At 53.7% G+C, this 17,496-nt stretch overlaps 4 protein-coding genes across 4 annotated transcripts; all 4 read right to left on the reverse strand.

Annotated features, from left to right (window-relative positions):
- Positions 1–1,073: 1,073 nt before the first annotated feature.
- Positions 1,074–4,178, reverse strand: BBA_01565 (kinesin motor domain-containing protein; the record flags this gene model as incomplete). Its single annotated transcript, XM_008596662.1, has 2 exons — positions 1,074–3,274; positions 3,329–4,178. 2 exons carry the CDS (start codon positions 4,176–4,178, stop codon positions 1,074–1,076), a joined length of 3,051 nt encoding a protein of 1,016 aa, XP_008594884.1.
- Positions 4,179–9,617: 5,439 nt separating this feature from the next.
- Positions 9,618–10,793, reverse strand: BBA_01566 (uncharacterized protein; the record flags this gene model as incomplete). Its single annotated transcript, XM_008596663.1, has 1 exon — positions 9,618–10,793. The coding sequence occupies one exon, from the start codon at positions 10,791–10,793 to the stop codon at positions 9,618–9,620; it is 1,176 nt and encodes a 391-aa protein (XP_008594885.1).
- A 696-nt stretch (positions 10,794–11,489) lies between these two features.
- Positions 11,490–14,885, reverse strand: BBA_01567 (cyclic nucleotide-binding domain-containing protein; the record flags this gene model as incomplete). Its single annotated transcript, XM_008596664.1, has 3 exons — positions 11,490–13,123; positions 13,174–14,589; positions 14,669–14,885. 3 exons carry the CDS (start codon positions 14,883–14,885, stop codon positions 11,490–11,492), a joined length of 3,267 nt encoding a protein of 1,088 aa, XP_008594886.1.
- Positions 14,886–16,395: 1,510 nt separating this feature from the next.
- BBA_01568 (DNA replication complex GINS protein PSF1) lies at positions 16,396–17,193 on the reverse strand (the record flags this gene model as incomplete). Its single annotated transcript, XM_008596665.1, has 3 exons — positions 16,396–16,489; positions 16,559–17,091; positions 17,167–17,193. The coding sequence occupies 3 exons, from the start codon at positions 17,191–17,193 to the stop codon at positions 16,396–16,398; spliced, it is 654 nt and encodes a 217-aa protein (XP_008594887.1).
- Positions 17,194–17,496: the final 303 nt, after the last annotated feature.

Consider the following 17,496-nt stretch of genomic DNA (forward strand, 5'->3'; position numbering starts at 1 on the left):
GCTTCCAGCCGCACCTTCGCCGCCCCCCCCCCCCCCCCCACTCTCACAACACACGCACGCTCGCACGCGCGTGCGCTGCAGGGGACTGCATCCTTTTCCTGTCCGGAGCAATCCATTTAGGGCCGAGGTTCTATTTACCCGTCACACCACCACCGCCAAGAAAAAGAGAACAGAGCAAGATATCCGAGACAAGGCCCTGCAAAAAGGCATAAAAAGATGGTCAAGCCATATGCAAGCCATACTTTGCAGACCTGATCCGTGCACAGTTGATCGGCTCGCTCGCGCACCTTCTTTGGCCGTGGCGTCGGGCCAAGCACGCCATGAAACAGTTCCGTGCAGAACAACACTTCCTGTTGAAGCTGCACGCATTCAGTTGAACCCGCAGGCATTCATCACCGATATCTCTTCAAAAATGAAGTATGAAAAATGAAGCCTCAAAAGCTGTTGCCTCATCACACATTTACCGGTTCCAAATTGACATTGAATTGCACTCTGTAATACCTGCCTCCATCGTTTCATCAGATGACGTGCATTTTCTCATCGCATAACAGTCCTATTTTAATCTACTACACCCGTCTCACATCACTTGTTAAATCGGCACATCCGTGAATCAAACACTCCAACTTCATCCCATATCTCCCGCCTCCCCCTATCCTGTATAATCTACATCACCAAGCATTTCTATTGTCATGATAGTATGTCTGGCAATGTCTATTTTCTCGCATGTAACAGCCGACTACTCTTACACCTACCCGACTTCTTTCTGCCCGTATTGCCAACAAATCAAACATACAGCCAATAGAACAAAAGACTCGACCTAAAACTTGGGTATCCCGTAATCAACCGATCAAAAAGCAGTAGCAACCGTCCGTGTCCGCTAAAACAACCCCAAAAACAAGCTTCCGATAATGAAACAATAACCAAAAACGATCAAGCCCTGCAGGGACCATACCACCACTGGTGCGCATAAGCCGCGCATAAAACATAATAAAAGAAACCGTAAAAGACGTCAAGCACGCGTGTCGAGCCGCAGTCCTCCCTATTAAAATTGCTCCGCTCCCCGTTCTTCTGGCTCACAAGGCCTCACCAACAACTTCACCTCCAGGTACAATCGCCATCACGTCAATCGGCAGAGGTGACTGCCCAAGAGGCACTAGCTTCTTCGCATCCTCGTCCACAAACTCTAGCTTCGTCCCGGGTGCAAGTCGCACGCTGCCTCGTACGCCTCTAACAATCTGGCCGCTCTCCACCCGGTCTTGGATCATTTCTTCCAGCATCTTGCTCATCTCATCCACACTCTTGGTCCGTCGTCCATGGCCCATGCTCGGTGTTTGCTCCGCCACAGCCTTTTCAACCTCGGGGTTCGAGAATCGCACCTCGCCAGATGCGTCAGCCGTGTCGCGCGAGCGTGCTGCACTACGCAGGGCTGCAAGCATGCGGTCCTTGTCATCAAGCCTGGCTCGGAGATCGGCAATCTCGGCGTCCTTTTCCCTTAGCACTGCCGACACGCTGTGATCCTCTCCAACCATAATGGCCTTGCCTGGTGCTGAAAGGCCGACCGATGTTCTCGATGAGCTCGCGCGGCGAGCTTGAAGAAGTCGCTTCTCCAGGGTCGCAATGTACCGGTTCTTGTCCGCCAAATCCGCCTGAAGTGCATGGTTTTGAGCCGTGAGCGACGCATTACCATCTCCAAACTCGCCCATGCCATCTTCTTCCGTCACGGCTGCCCCTTCACCCTCGCCGCTGATTCTCCGCCCTCCATTCGAGCGTCTGCCAATTGTTGACGATGAAGTAACTGATGTGGTCTTGTCAAGCAACGACTCGCGTCCACCCAGTGACTCACGTCCTGCAAACGAATCACGTCCGCCCAAAGACTCTCGGCCTACAAAAGAATCCCGGCCGCCAAAAGACTCGCGTCCGTTGCTTTGTGTCGTCATTGACGATCGGATAGATCCCGTCAAGGAGAGCTGAGAAAATCTGGCATATTGGCTGAGCGAGCTGAGCGAGCCACTCGAGTTGACTCCGATTGATTTCGAGCTCAAAATGAGACGATTCAGGTGGTCAATGCGTTCTTTGAGCGCAGTACGCGCGAGCTGCATCTCCAGCATCTGTTCCTCGCGTCTCTCGGCCGCCTCGAGCTCGAACGCTCTCTCTTGCTCCTCGTCCCGGTCCTTTTCAGTAGCGTCGTCAACCTGCCCCTTCTTCTTGTTCTTGGATTGCGCCTCCAGCTGCTGTCGAAGTTCCACAATCTCCATGCGGTAACGCTCCAGCAGCACTCTGGCACCGCCTTCGCCACCTGAACCAAGAGCCTCTTCGGCCTTTTTTGCGTGACTGATGATGCTGTTCTTTGCTCTGCTCGCAAATTTGAGCGTGTTGAGAGTTTCCGTGGTGTGACTGTTGGCGGCAGCTGCGCTGTTGGCTGCCCCAATCTGGATGGTGCACAGAATGCTGACCAATGAATTACCAGCAAGCGCACCTTGCAGTAATCTTGTCAATTTGGAGTCACGGTACGGTAAATGCTTGCCGTCTTTGTCACTGGCTTTGCCCTCCTTGTCCTTCCACTCGGAGAGCTTGGCAATAACCGTTCCCAAGGTAAGAAGACTCTTGTTGATGTGTGCACCCTCCTGTCGGCGCTCCTTGGATTCAGCAGCCTTTTCTGAGCCTGCAAGATCGATCAGGCTAAGCGTCGAAACGCGGACGCCACCAGGCAGGATCCCAGAGCGTTTGCTATTCTCAACGGCACCAGCGGGCAGGCGCTGACGGCTTTCGACGACAATCTGCACAACAGCATGACTTCGCGAACTGCGGGCGTTGAATTGTGTACTCGCTGTGCGACGTGCCTGATCGCCTCGAGCAATGACCCTCAGCAGCTGCGTGGGACTCTGCACGATTTCTTCCTTCAGCGGCGTAGCGTACACGCCGCGTTTGCTGTCTTCCCGCAACTTGATTTCCTCTTGCTGGGCGCCGCCTACACCACCACCGGTAGGCATGCTCAACAAGTCGTGAATTCTTTCGTTGTAAATCTCCAAGTAACTCACTCGAAGGAGGAATTCGCGCGAGGGAGTTTCACGGATATAAGAGAAGATGTCTGTAATGGCCAATGGAATGACACCAGGTTGCGTGGCGGTGCCCTGCATAGAAAATGTTTTACCTGTTCCGGTCATGCCGTAGGCAAATACAGTGCCGTGGTAACCCTCCATTACGCGTCGTACAAGACGTTTGGCGATATGGTCATATACTCGAGAGTTGTTGTCGTGAGTAGTGAAAACATTGTCTGCGGAATGTGAGCTGGGGTGCCTCAATACAATTGCTGACACTTAAAGCTTACCATAGACATGGTCTCCTCCTTCCTTTCCTTTATATGAAATCAGTGACTTGCGTCCGTCAACCATCCATTCTCCTTCTGGGGTCTGGTCCTTTCCGGTGGTGTCGGGACGGACACGAACACTGACAACGACGTTTCCCTTGCCCTCGGATTTGGATGATCGCTTATCAAAGCCTTCTGAGGTGTCGGTAGAGGTACCGAACTCTGTCTTTTGATTCTGAGTCTCCATTGGTTCGTCGTAGGTGGTGGCGGAGGTTGAGTATGAATCCTGGGCCGAGGAGCTACGGCTCTGTGTCGGTGATCCGATGCTAATGAGGCCGTCGGACATGCGAATCGATTTGCCTTCACCGCTGCCGTTGAGCAGGCTGGGTGTGCTGGAGACGTAGGCGCTCTGGGATGGCAGTTCTTTAAGCAGCTTAGACTTGCGAGAATTCCGTGGCGTCTTTTCGTTGGCTAGAGGGCTGGGCGGGAGGCTGCTGGATCGCTGTTCTCCACGAGGAGGGTGAGGGAAGGAATTGATGCTAACACTCTTCCTCAATGTCTTGCCGGCGCCATTGACTGGCGTGGCAAGACCCTTGAGCTGTGGCAGCGCAGACGATGGAGCAGACGTTGTCGAGTTCAGGTTCATAGAGGGAGCTCGAAGGCTGCTGGTGCGAGGCGTTGTGGGGTTGGTCGCTATGCCAGAGGGTCGAGGGATGCCTGGAGCAGAACTCGGAGTCGGTGATGAAGGAGTAGCGTGCATGCCTCCTGTGCTTTTCCGTGATTTCGAGACTGGCAATGCTGGCAAGGCTGGTAGGGCCATGCTTGGCGGCCCGTTTGACGGCCGCGAGGGGCGGGGTAGGGTGGTGGCCATTTTGGCGGTGGATATTTCTATGTGTATATGGTGAGAACGTTGACTTGGTAGGCGAGCTATGGTGGTGCTTGGCTATAGAGATTTGCAAGCCGTAGCAGACTGAGACTTGGCGCTCAGAAGCCCAACGAGTCCATGAATGACTGTCTATCAAGAAATGGTCGGTCAGAGTCGGAAGCCGGCGTATGCTGTCTATCCTGGTCTCAAGAAAAAAGCCGACTGCCGTCTAAACGATAAATGAACGAGCTGGTAGCCGGATTTGTGAATGATAGTGGACTAGTCCCTGGCGGGACTATTGGCGAAGGTCTTGGGCGGTGAAGTGGTTGGCTATTTTGGCTGTTGATGGCGCTCGGTAATGACTAGTTGGATTGTCAGTGCTGCACAGGCGCATACGCTCAATCGTGACGCAATACAAAATACGAGAACTGTATGCCAGTGCAAGTGAAGATGCAAAGAGCGGGAGGTAGAGTTGTGAGGGTGAGATGGCGAGTCCGAGGAGTGACAGGAGAGGCGAGACGGGGCCAGTCAAGACTCAACTGCAGGTGGTTGTGCTCCAAGGTTGCGGGTTGCAGCAAGGATGGACTGCAGCAAGAGCACGGTGAGGGTGCACAAGAGCGTGGAACAGAAGCAAAACCAGACGGAAAAGCGATGACATGCGTCTCGGGGCACTAGCAAGCACAGCAAGCTAACAGAGGATAAGGAAATATGCATACATATAGGTGGGTGATGTTGAGGTTTTCTTTTTTGTCTTGGATGAAAGAAGATAGTGGTAGAGCGGTTGCCGGAGGGCGAGGCGGGCGAGACGGAAGCGACCTTCCACAGAATGTCTTGTGCGGCACACCTTTTAACAATGCGAGACGGGCGGCAAAAGAAATGGAGGAAGCGAATGCGACGAAAAGGAGCGCAGGAAGTTTTGGCGATGCAGATGCAGTGTTTCTGGGGAAGAGGAGAGAAAGGATGAGGGAACGAGAGAAGGGTCACGGAAAGCCTAACATGGAAGAGAACAGGGGATGATGGATGGCTTTACCAGCGGCCGGCGGGCTGCATCAGAGGTTGAGGGGCTACCTAGGTAGGTACTGGATGCCAGCGGTTCGTTGTTAGGCGGGTTGCGGGTGGCTAATGGCGTCTTTCAGGGACCTTTTCAGGCGCTATAAACTGCTCAAGAGCCCAAGACCGCCCAAAACAGCCTGTGACAGATTCGACTGTTGTTCAGGCGGTCCCGGTACTTTGCAACCCAAGTTCTAGCGGCCGCTAGCGCCTTTAAACGGGCCGGTGGTGGCGCGAATCGGGGAGCGGCAGCCTGCAGACCAACACATTTCATGGCTACCTATCTAACTACTGAAGTGTTGCAGTTTTTCTAATTTGATGAATTCTTCCTTTCATGACGGAAAGAGGAAAAAAAGAAAAAGAAAGGGCAAGCGGGTCAGGGACAGAGAAGAGGGTTCAAATCGATACTGACGGGTTCTGAGGCGGGTCAGGGAGAATGGCATATAGCCTTGTGTGTCTGGTACGGATTACTCCGTACAAAGATACAACCGAGGGGAGGGGCATGGTGGCAACGGTGATAATAAGACAAGGAGAGCAATCACAAAAAGCAGCATGAATACAACAGAAGCAGCATGAATTGCCAATGGCACCATTCGCTCAATCATCAGCATGGCGTTGCCAAAGGTGACTAGTCGCAACTATTACCAGAAGATGGAGTCACCGGGACAAAAAGCTGTAATTACCGTAATTACCACGGACAGGGATGAGGCTTGCAGGGTCGAGTCTCTGCCCAGTCACAGGTTATAATTACAGTATCCAAGTCACATTGCTCTCCAATGCGCCTCTTGAGTCTTGCCTACCTAGATCAGGGGCAGCGCCGGGGTCTGCTCGACGCCATTGCCAATTTGAGGTCTAACTAGGTCTAGAGACTTGAGAGGGAACGAGCATGGTTCATCGAAATGGCTAGCTAGCTGCACGTTGCGATTGTGCCTAATAATAAATGAAGAATGATGATACCAGTAAAAAGGTTGCACAGGTTGGTTGCAATCTGGCGGCGCAATCACCTTGCAGGATGATTATACTGTGCTGGTACCTGCGCCTTGTCCGATGCCTGCTGCCGTCCAACACGCATTGCATGTAGCGCCGTCCCCGTCCCAAATCGCCCGTCGACAAAAGCAAGACATGCTTTCAAGACGCTTCTGCCCTATCGGATTCGTTTTGGCATCGTCTCGAGAGTTGAGATCAGCGCGCACAGCTCCTTTTCGCACTTGGCACCCATCGTCATAGCGCCGCCGCGCGCGTCCCTAAGCCGTCGTGGCTTGCAGGCCGCCGCACCCCGGAAGACAGCATCCACTTGCCACCAAAGGAACGATCCCCGCCGCATTATTAGAAAAAGGGAACGAGGGATGGGGAGATTTGGCTTTTTTGCACGACGCCACAAGGACCATCAAAAGGGCCAAGCCCCTGACATGGTTGGTGGGCCGTATCGGCCTCTCGACTCTGTACCTCCTCCCAGGTACCTACCTTAGGCTCTACATTCACTAATCACTCACTGAAAAAAAGGTTGATCAGGGGCCAAATCTGCTCTGTGGCAAATTCTCGAGTGCTGTAATCCGTACCTTACTTGAGCATTATCAGGCCCAGTTGGCGCGCCCCGCTCCCCGTACTAGCTTCTGCGCTAGCACGTAGCGTCTTCGCACCTCCGTGATATCACATTCAGACTTTTTTTTCCAAGTTCGACTACGGATTACCTACCATCGTTAATGTACAACTATTCAGTCAACCTTCTTTATCGCTTCTCCGCCTTGACGCTCACTGCATCACACCCATCATCCTGATTCCTGACTCAATAATCGATATTACTAGCCAAATTCGGCACGAGCTCATCTGCCCTCTGACTCGAGCCCGAACGCGCGGCGTTATGGTCTCCCAACGCCTACGCCTTGAGCCCAACATTACCCTCCAGATATTGGGGGTTTTTCATATCCCAAGTAATACGCCACTAGAAGAACCGAATAGCCGTCTGATATATGCTGATATATGCTGATACATGCATGCTGCAACACTTGGAGTCAGAGAATTTGCAGCCCTTGGCTACGAACACGCTTGTCAACCCGTCGACGAACCGGTCCGAGACATGCAGCCGTTCTATGATGCACAGATAAATTAAAGCCCTTCAGCTGGTGCTCTTTCCGTCTGCAAAGTTTGAAACTGTATGGCTAGCCGTCCCTGCCCAACACCACGCCTCCACGCCGCCATTTTAGCTCTGTCACCACCCTCGCCTCGCCAATCACCTTGCACATGCAGGTACCCTTTGACACCCAGACAGCCAGATCACCACGCCACGCCAAGACTCCACGCTGAGCCCGGCAACGTGGGTCTTCGCCAGCAATCTGTTGACTCGGTACCCCCGTGCCTCTGGCCTATTTCGACGTCAATTGTTATTCTTGCCCATCTGCCGACGAGTTCCTGTATCAGCTACTGCTTTCAACCGACCTTCTTGCGTTACTTTTCCGCGTCCACGAATTCCTGCTCTCTTCCTCGAAGCCGCGGTGCTTGCTCTCTTGGCCTCGTGCACCGTGACTGCCTCGGTCTTGCTTCGGCAGTCTTGCTGTTATCAGGCCTAGACGTTGCAACGGACATGCCCCCTCGATTTGCTCCGGACCTCGCTACGTATTGATAATTTCCCGCTCAGGCTCAATATTTCGGGGCCATGTGGCTTACGCGCCACCCCCGGCTCCCACCGTTCACCGTCGAAATTTGCCTTTTCCATCGGTGTTAGCTGCTCATTACTGGAGCTTTGACAGCCTCCCCACTGAGGAGCAATGGTTTACTAACCGATCTTGCGCAATTGCATCTAGCTGAGCATGCCGGTGAGGCTTATATTGGTCGTTTTCTTCTCACCGCACAAGCTAATACGATTCGTAACTGACCGGTCATTGCATCAGAGCTGCAGAGCCATCGGGTGGGATAACTACACGTGCAGCATCAGGCTAAATCTCCTGCAGCCGAAGCTCAGGGGAAGTTGTGGATTGAGCCGACCAAGCCCTGTTCAATACGACTGACCTGCGTGTAGCTATTTACCAGTATGCCTTGACAATTGCCACCCGAAAATCGTTGGTATTCGATTGTCCCCAAATATTTCGTCTTTACCTTGGTTGCTGCCGCCTTCTTCATCCTTCACGCATGCTGTTCACACAAGGACGGCAATCAGCATAAGATGACAGCCACGTGCGCCTGGCATATCTAGCTACACCAAGAGAAATATTACCGTGCGGCATGCTAATGCAGGCACACGGCAGCATAGGGATAGATCAGCATATCATAGGCCAAAGCTTGGCGACCGACCCGACCGCAACTTAATACTTTGTAATCCGTACATACAATACGTCCCCGCTCTGCTACAGAAAATACCACTTCTTACGGGGTAATCCGTACCAACCGTATGCTTCAATGGACGATCCAACCCCGGGTCACAATTCATGGCCGTCTTCTCCAGCATCGTGCATGCAGCCCTCCCGCCGTCCGTGCGCCGTCCTAACTTACTTGATGAGCCTAGACTCTCGCTTGATTGTCACTCGACAGCATATTTATGCGTCGACGCGTGATGCCAAGTTCGGCACCTACATCCCCGTCTCATCCCACTTGCCGATCAAACTGGACGTTTTGTTAACCGGGCGGTAAACGGCCAGGGAGTCACCCCCTAAATATGGCTTGGTACGGCGATTCTCCAAAATATTTTGGCAAAAGTCTTTTTCCATGTTTCATGGCATTCATCTGATCCAGGGCGGAGCAAAGACGTTTCCCGCACATGATTCGGCGATTTCGTCTGAATGGCGTTACCTGAAGCAAGGTAGAGGAGGCTGTCGAGCATGGCGGTCAGCTAGTCGCTGGCCGAAGTCTGTATACTTGTACGACGCGCATGTCTTGCATCTTCTTCATTCTGTCAGTCTAGTTATGACAATTTGCACATCAACACCAGCTCGTCAGAGCCCTTCGGCGTATCCCGTCTTTGCCGTAGTGTATCAATAGTGTGACAGCGTTAACTCTGCTAAGGACCAACTCTTACTAGGTTCAAGGTCCAGCTGCCACGGCAAAATCCTCCGTGCACGACTATGCGCGCATGTTTGCCCACATCACCCCTGTCCCTATCACAAGATCCCGGGCCCTGCTGTTCTTGGCCCCCGACTTAACTATGCATCCTATTTACATCCCAGTCCAACATTCAACGCGCAGTGTCGCATCTGCAAATTGTCCCGACAGCGATGCTGCCATGTGGTATCAGCATTGTTGGATCGAAGTCACGTCCACCGTCAAAATCGAGGACGGCTTCCCTGCTCAGAGGCTGAGCTTGACCTTTTATAGGGGGTATTATACACCACACGAAACTTTGAAAAGAACCGATACCACCACTGTCTCCAAAGCATGTTGGCAAAAAAAGAGCATGCCAAATCATTAGCCTCCCAGCGCCCTCACCCCACGTCCAACCGACCCCGTCTGGAAAACCTCCACTACGCCCAGCCCGACGGCCTCGCCCAGCACCCATGCCCACTCGGCGCCTTGAAACTCCTTCCACCGCGGTCCATACAAGCCCCCACCCTCGAACCGCTCCCGCAGCCAGTCCTCCGGGCCTTCGCCCCATTTTGTGCGGCCCAGCGTCTCCCGGAGCCAGTCCAGCGCCGCCTCAGCGAGCTTGAGGTGGCGGCCGTGCCCAGGGACCGCGACGCGGTAGCAGTCGGCGGCCGCCGCTGAGGACAGAAAGCCGCCACTGCCGCTGCCGCTGCCGCCGGCGTTGTGGAGCGCGTTCTGCCCCCCGACGGCCGACAGCGTGCCCGACGCCGACCTCGCCGCGTGCTGAATCGACGTCAGCGTCGTGCGGTCCTCGGGCCTCACATGCAGCGTCGTCCCCGGCGTCGCCCTCGTCGCGGCACTGGTGAGAAACCCCGCGCGCACCAGCTCGTCCGTCTGCGCATCCGTCAGCACGTCACTCCCCAGCGTCTGCGCCGTCGGATTGCGCTCAAGAAACGTCGTGTAAGCCTCCGTGGTGGCCACGGACACGGCGCGCGCAGCGTGCAGCAGCGCGACGAGCTGCGACGTCTCAACGAGGGCCTCGCCGCCGCCACCACGACGCTCGACACGCACGCGGCGCAAAACGCCCCGGCCCAGCAGCTCGGCGATCTCGCGCTCGACGCGCGTGGGGCCGTTCCCAGCGAGGATGGCGTGCACATGACCAGCGGTGACGAGCGGCGGCAAGGTGCACCTGTAATTCAGCAACTCAGTGCGGCGCGTGGAAGTGAAGCCGATCTCCGGCACCGGGGAAAACATGTGCGCGCGAATGTAACGCATGGCTTGGACAACGTCGCGCAGGGTGAGCTCCGTCGCGAGCAGCGTTGCGAGGCCGCCGGCGTCTTCCAGTTTCTCCGGGAAAAACTCGGCGTCGACGTCGTCTTGTCCTCCGCGTGGTCGCACAGAGGGCGTGCGTTGCTTGCGTGGCGAGGGTGACTGTGAATGTGCAGTAGACTGCGAAGCGGCGGCGCTGTTGTTGCTGCCTGGTCGAGAGGCGGCCGACGGCCGCGAGGCCTTTCTGACACGGTTCCCGCCGCCGAGTATTGAGCGTAGACTCTTCGACATGGTATAGCATATAAGGTTGCAACCTCGCTGTCCGCTGCCCACAGCTCGTCGAAATTCGTAGCCGTCGTCCGTCGTTTGAGCGAGAGGCACTAGTAGTGCCCAACGATGAGATGAGTGGCAAAACTGCTACAGTTGACAACGATGCCGCCCCTATCGACACAACTCTGGCGTGAATGAAAGCACCTGCGCAGAAAGAAGCTAAACGACGAATATATGCCAAAAAAAAGTGCAAGTTCAACCTCTCTATGAGTGCGCGGGATGTCGCAGCGGCAGACTTTGAGAGCAACAGCGTCCGCTTACTAATAATAGTTAGCCTACATGTACCTGTCCCAGTTTGAGTTGCGCTCACTGCACCAACAACGGGCTCGCTTCTCTCCACCGAAGCCAACACCCTATTTCCTCGTCACATTGCGATAGGCTGCTCATCTTTTGACTGCTCAAACAAGGCACTTCTCTTCACTCGCTGTGGAGGGGCACGAGTACTTTGTTTTCTGAGAATGAGGATGAACAGGAACGGCGAGCGTGGGAACGGAAATACGGTGGCGAGGTGCTTTTGGAAGATTAAGTGAAGTGTAAATGTTCAAATTAGCAAAAGATTGCAATGCTATGATTCCGTGCCCCATGGCAAATATGATGTTGTTTACACACAACCAAGAAGTCAATCTCGCTTCCGAGCCCCCTCTACCTCCTTCTCTGTTAACCAGCCGTCGTCAAAATATACGACGTAATCGAAGTCATACGCTCAGTCGTTAGTTTGAGCGAAATGCGCAGCAGCTCACCCGCAATATCCGGCCTCTCCTTCTGCAGCTGCTCCCACGCCTCGCGGCTCATCAGCCACGCGACGCAGTCCCGCTCAACCGTCACCGTGGCGGTGCGGTTCGTCTCTGAGAAGAACGGGAGTTCGCCGCACGTCGTGCCGGCGACAATGTTCTCGCACAGCCAGCCCTGCGGCAAATCGTACTCGGCCCGCAGGATGCCCTTTTCCAGCAAGTAAAAGCCCGTCGCGGCCTCGCCCCGACGAAACAGCGTGGTGCCGGCCATGTATTCCTTGCGCTCGAAGAACGACGTGGCGGGGAACCAGAAATCCTCATTCTTGTCGCTAAGGCCCTGGAAGATTTGCAGCATGATGCGCAGAGGTTCGTTAAAGCTCTGCCACTTTATTGGGCCCTGTGTCTCGGCGGTGCTGAGTGCTTGGTGCGCGGCTTCGACCAAATGGGTCTGGCGGGGGGAGTTGAATGGCGCATCAAACGATGACAACTGGGACTTTGATCCAGTTGGGACATCGAGGTTCGCTGTAGGCATGCGCTCGTTCGAGTTGAGGGCTTGCTGTCTGGCGTACAGAGTCTTGAGCAATTCATTTTCGCAAAACTCCAGCGCCGAGTTGAGGTCTGGGAGCATCATAACTTCAATCTTACCACTGCCAATGCCAACAGCGCGAAGATTTCGGCCGAGCTGAGAGGAAGCGTCTACTCCACTGAGGATAAGTGAAACACGCCTCTTGTCCAACAGTCTTGTAATTGTATTGAATGCTTCGCCCGCAGAATAGTCCAGGTCGCTGACGTGCCACATATCCAGGATCAAGAACTTGATAGGCCGGCTTCCAAAGGTAGCGTCATCGAGGAGACCCCTGATCTTCTCCTCAACACTCACAATAGTGCCAAAGAATAGGTACCCCGTCAATTTGATAATGTAGGTCTGCTGACCGACATGGTTGAGATAGTGATGCTGCGAGGGGTTGCGTCGTACAGTCGATGAGACGACATCGCCGTCGAATGTAGCACGGATAGCGGACACTCTGGACGTTTGAATGACAAGCGACGCAAATGCAAGGACAATGCCTACGCCAATGCCCACGACGAAATCGTAGATGCCCATGACCAAAACAATCACAATGACAGTAAGATACTCTGCAAGCTTCAACTTTTTGCGAGGGAGCCACACTGCTTCCAGCAACAGCTCAAAGCCTAGGTCAAAGATGAGAGTGCCAACCATCATAACAGGGATGTAGCCCATCATGCTAGGGCCGATTATCATGACAGCAAGTGTCAGTGCTGCCAGCATGTAGCCGGCAAGACGACGATTGCCGCCGGATCGAATCACGAACACAGTATTCGCGTAGACCAGGTAGTTTTGGATGCTTCCCATGCAACCAGAAATGAAGTTTGAGTAGCCGTGTAACTTCAATTCTCTGTCCAGATCGGCATTGTCCTCGCCGGTATTTAGCGCCAAAGCAGGCACGTTGATGGGGACGTGTAGAATGCCAAAAAAGGTCAATGCAAGCATCGCGGGGATTACCTCGATAATGGCATCCCAGTGAACAAGATCGAATCCTGATCGCCGTTAGTCATAGTCACATATGAGCAGGCAATGAGCAACTCACGATAGAGAGTGTAAAAGTACCACCATGGCTCCCCCGCTGGTGGTCCTCGGAAGATCCAGCCCTTATCGCGAAGGTCATCCGCGTTAAGGGCGTCAATGGCTGCGACAAAGATGTAGAAGACTAGAGGAATAGCGAGGATGAACAACGGCAGAAAATACTTTGAAGCACCTCTCGTTTGGCCGTAAAATAGGATGATGGCGAGAACAAGCGGAAATATCCAAAGGAGTATCGTCTCTGGTTGCGTAAGCTGTTTAAAGGTGTCAAGATTGTACTCAATGGTTCCATCAAGACGCGCCGACACTTCAAGACCGGTAGTAATGAGGAAATAGCCGACACCGCCAATGCAGCCAATCAAGATGTGGCGGGGGATGAAACCAACCATGAAGCCGAATTTGAACTTGCCCATGAGATAAAACACGAGACCTGTCACCATGGAACTTATTGCGTAAGAAACAATTGTTGTCGCAATAACAGCATCTGGGTTATCCTCGCCGACAGTGTCAAGAATCTTCTTAGCCATGTTGTGAAAGAAAGGAACAACCTCGATCAGCTCCGATCCGACTGCCCCCTTGAAGATGCTACCAGTGGAAAAGACCAACTGAGAGATTATGGTGCTCACGTAATAGATGGAAATACCGGCAGATCCCAGATGAGAGAACAGAGGTGTGCCGAGGGGGAAAAGAATCATGCCATATGACAGAGCATCAAGTATGTTCAGAAGAAGACCAACGGCGACAGCAGGTAGGCAAGACAGCGGGTCCAGGAAAGCGTGATGCGCCAGGGCTCTGCAATCCCATCTCTTAGGGTTCGTTGCGACTTTGACACCTTGAATTAAGGTAGATTTGACCTCATAAGTCTGTTCGCGAACTTTGCCAAACCACTTGCGCTTCGGTAAGCGCTGCTGGCCCTCGAGGATGGCCTCTGCTTCATAGCTAGATTCGGAAGAAGCAGAAAGCAATGGGGTATATTCAGTCGCGGGCTCCGCGATTGAAGGGACGTTAGTCGAAGTCCTTGAAGCCCCAGCAGCTCCAGTGCTACTAGCAGCACGAAGTGTCTCGGAAGCGATGGACTTGGAGCGATCAGCCTTGGGTGTTGTCTTAGGTTCTGTCTCTGGTGGAGATGCGCGCTTCAGAAGGTTGGCCAGTACGGAAGGCCCAGCGACATCCTCATCGTCCAGCTGCTCGGTGCATTCGTCCGGTGAGGCGGGCTCAGAGACTTCTGGGATAGCGGGAGAGCCACGCCGGACGACGGGAACAGGATCACTGTCATCTTCCGGGTTGAAAACATCGTGAATAGAGGATCGCGGGCGTTGAAGCAAGGCGCGGGCACGTTGGGAGCCATCGGAGAGAAAGTAACTGGCTAATTCGGCAGTATCTTCACGAACTGTACGTGCATTCTGGAGGCTGTCGACTGGAGCTACGTCGCGTTAGTATGTGGCTCCGTGACACGGTAAGGGTTTTTGTTTAGCTGCAAGAAAGCAGAGAGTACCACATACCCAAGTGCTCATGAGATACGCCGTGAATGAAAGACCGAATAGGCTCTCGGTGCGCCTGACTGGAGGCAACCGAGGAAGAGAGCGCAGGCGGCACGGCCACGGGCTGGGAGCTCGACTGGGACTCATTGGTAGCGGTGCGAGCCAGATCTGTATGCGACGACGATACGCTAGACGCCCTCTTCCTCCAGGAAGAAAATCCTGAGCCCGAATTGGACATTTCGAGAGGGCGTTGGCGCGTTGGCGCAGCTCAGGCCTGAGAAGTAGAGGATCGACGATGGCACTATCGCTGAGCGAGCGCATGTGGCGGATGGCAACAAGCGGCAGTATGTGAGAGGCGGCGGACGAAAGGCAAGTGCTAATTAATTAAAACAGTTGCCATGCTTGGAGAGTAAGGGTTACCATGACCAAGGAAAAGAATAAGAAAAGATGCCGATGGAGGACGCCGTTTGTTGGCTCCTGCAGGGTGCAAACGGAAGGTTTTCTTGGAGCTTGTCCAAGGCCTTGCCCGGTTCTATGACTTCTCCAATCTCCCAGTGGAACTAGCGCTGAGCCAGGGCGGGGAGCAGGCGTCGCTTGGCGGGAGCTGAAAGATAAGGAAGTCAACAGCGTTTTGGGGGGCTGTGGGAGGCGTCTACGAGATATACTTCGTACAAGATGGAGAAACCGGCCGAGTGGCACCTTTATTGCTTTTGCCAGAATAATTATAGAAAAACGTTGAATTGACGTTGTAGTAATACGTTCTATCGTCCCTGCAGCCACCAGAATGATGGGATTGGGCAGTGGAGTTTTTGGGCCAAATGCCCGCTGGCTGATTGGCGTCTTTTCCGCTAAAAAGCACAACGAGGCCGCTATCGGTTTTTGCTGCAGGTTGCATGAGACATCTCCACTACAGCCCAGTGGCCGGATGCATACAATTAATTCATATCTATTGCCGGAGAGCGAGCCATTGTCTGTACTCGAAAAGGTTCTCACCATGACCAGTCTCATGGCAATTACAGTTTGTGGTTGTGATAGGTAGTCTACTATCAGTAGCCAACTATTGCCAGACAGCGTAAATCTCTCGGCAGTCTCCATCAACTTGCACTGATTGTGCTTATTAGGTTCAGCCACGCGTCTCATGCGCGGATTGTGCGGTCATCGTATCGGCTGGCAGCAGGTTTTACGAACCATCTTCGCGGGTGCTCGACATGCTCTGGTGGCGCAATAGTGATCACACAATCAATGGCCAGAATTCTCTGCAATCGCTCATGAGACACTACTGGTAATGCCGTCTCATATTCCACCCCACAGCCGAAACAAGATTATTGAATGAGAGACATCACATTGTGACGAAGTAGACTGTCTATATCAGGTCGGACGCCGCAGTCTGTTCAACTAATGACGAAGAAAGGAAGCAGGTGTTGTCATTCTAGCGGCAATTGAATCGCAACAATGCATGAGACTCGTCACGTCAAGTACTAATATAGGCAGCCTCAGTACATTCTATCCCCACGAAGAATGTACTGGCGTGGAATAGTCAATTAATCATCCTTTGAAGCGCAGCATCACTTGCCGGTTTGCACAACGTACAATCGCTTGTCGCATGATGCATGATCACGGCTCGACTCGACCACTTGCATACCAAATCTGTTATAGTCTTTCAAAATTCAAAACAACTCCGAACCATGGTATATAAAGTTAAATTGTAATGGAGCTCGCTTCTCGTTCCTTGTCCAACCAGTGTCACCTCAATCGAGCTTTTGTAAATAGCCCTGCGCGATCAGTCTCTCCACGTCGCCCTGCCGGACGTAAAATTGACTGTTCTTGGTCAAATTGATTGCACTACGCCCATAGTCAGCCCATAGTCAACCGACTTACACACCGGCTCAAGTCTCACAAAGCCAAACTTACCCATACTCTGTCTGTATCTCGCCCGCGTCCTTGAGAACACGCACGTCGATGAACAGGTCCCGCGGCGGCTGCAAGCTCCCCGTGAGATCAACATCCGTCCACTGACCCTTGTACGCCGCCAGCAGATCGCTGTACTGCCGCACGTAGTCCTCCTCCTGAGGGCTTAGGCTGCTCGTCGACCCCCCCTCGCCCGCCGCCACCGGCAGGCCGCCGCCGCCGCCGGGGTCGCGCACCTGCTGGCCCGAAAGGTCCGCCACGTCGGAGCCGTCCCAGACTAGCTCCTCCAGCTTGTCCGTCCGCGTTCGGTGGTACGCCAGTAGGCACCGCTTGTTGCGCCGCATCGACAGGTGATTCACTAGCAGCGTGCACGCTACCGCCTGATCCGCCGCCGGGTCAAATGAGCCTCGAAACGGCTCCAGCAGGTCTGCCACGTCCTTTTCCAGATCGCGCACCTCGCGTGTCACGGCGCGCACAATCTCGGTCTGGTACGGGGGCAGGTGCGCCAGGTTTTGTGTCCGCTTCGCATGCTGGGCCTACATGTTGCGCGCAGGGTATCAGTTTCTATTACAGGCTAAAGATCCATGTTTAGTTTGCAGTCTGCAACTTACCAGTTTGACTCCCAGATCACCGTACATTGTTGCGCAATGTCATATATCTAATCATGACAGATTGATGGAACGGCCAAGTAGGTTGCAGCTTTGGAGTGGACGCGCTTGGCTGACAGTGGCACGCGTCTGCCAATCAATTTTCTACCCCGCCACCTTGACAACTGCCTCGAGCTATCCATGACCCCGCCATTGATATGCACAACAACGTTAGTACCTCAGACAATTATTGCGCCCAATCACGACAAACACAGGTCTCGCGGCGACATCACCAGCAAAATTAGTCCGTAAGATTGCAGTTCAAATTTTTTTGTGCAGTCTATAATAAATGTA

This window comes from Beauveria bassiana, assembly GCF_000280675.1.
Source record: "Beauveria bassiana ARSEF 2860 unplaced genomic scaffold BBA_S00003, whole genome shotgun sequence".
In the NCBI taxonomy this organism is placed as follows: Eukaryota; Fungi; Ascomycota; class Sordariomycetes; order Hypocreales; family Cordycipitaceae; genus Beauveria; species Beauveria bassiana.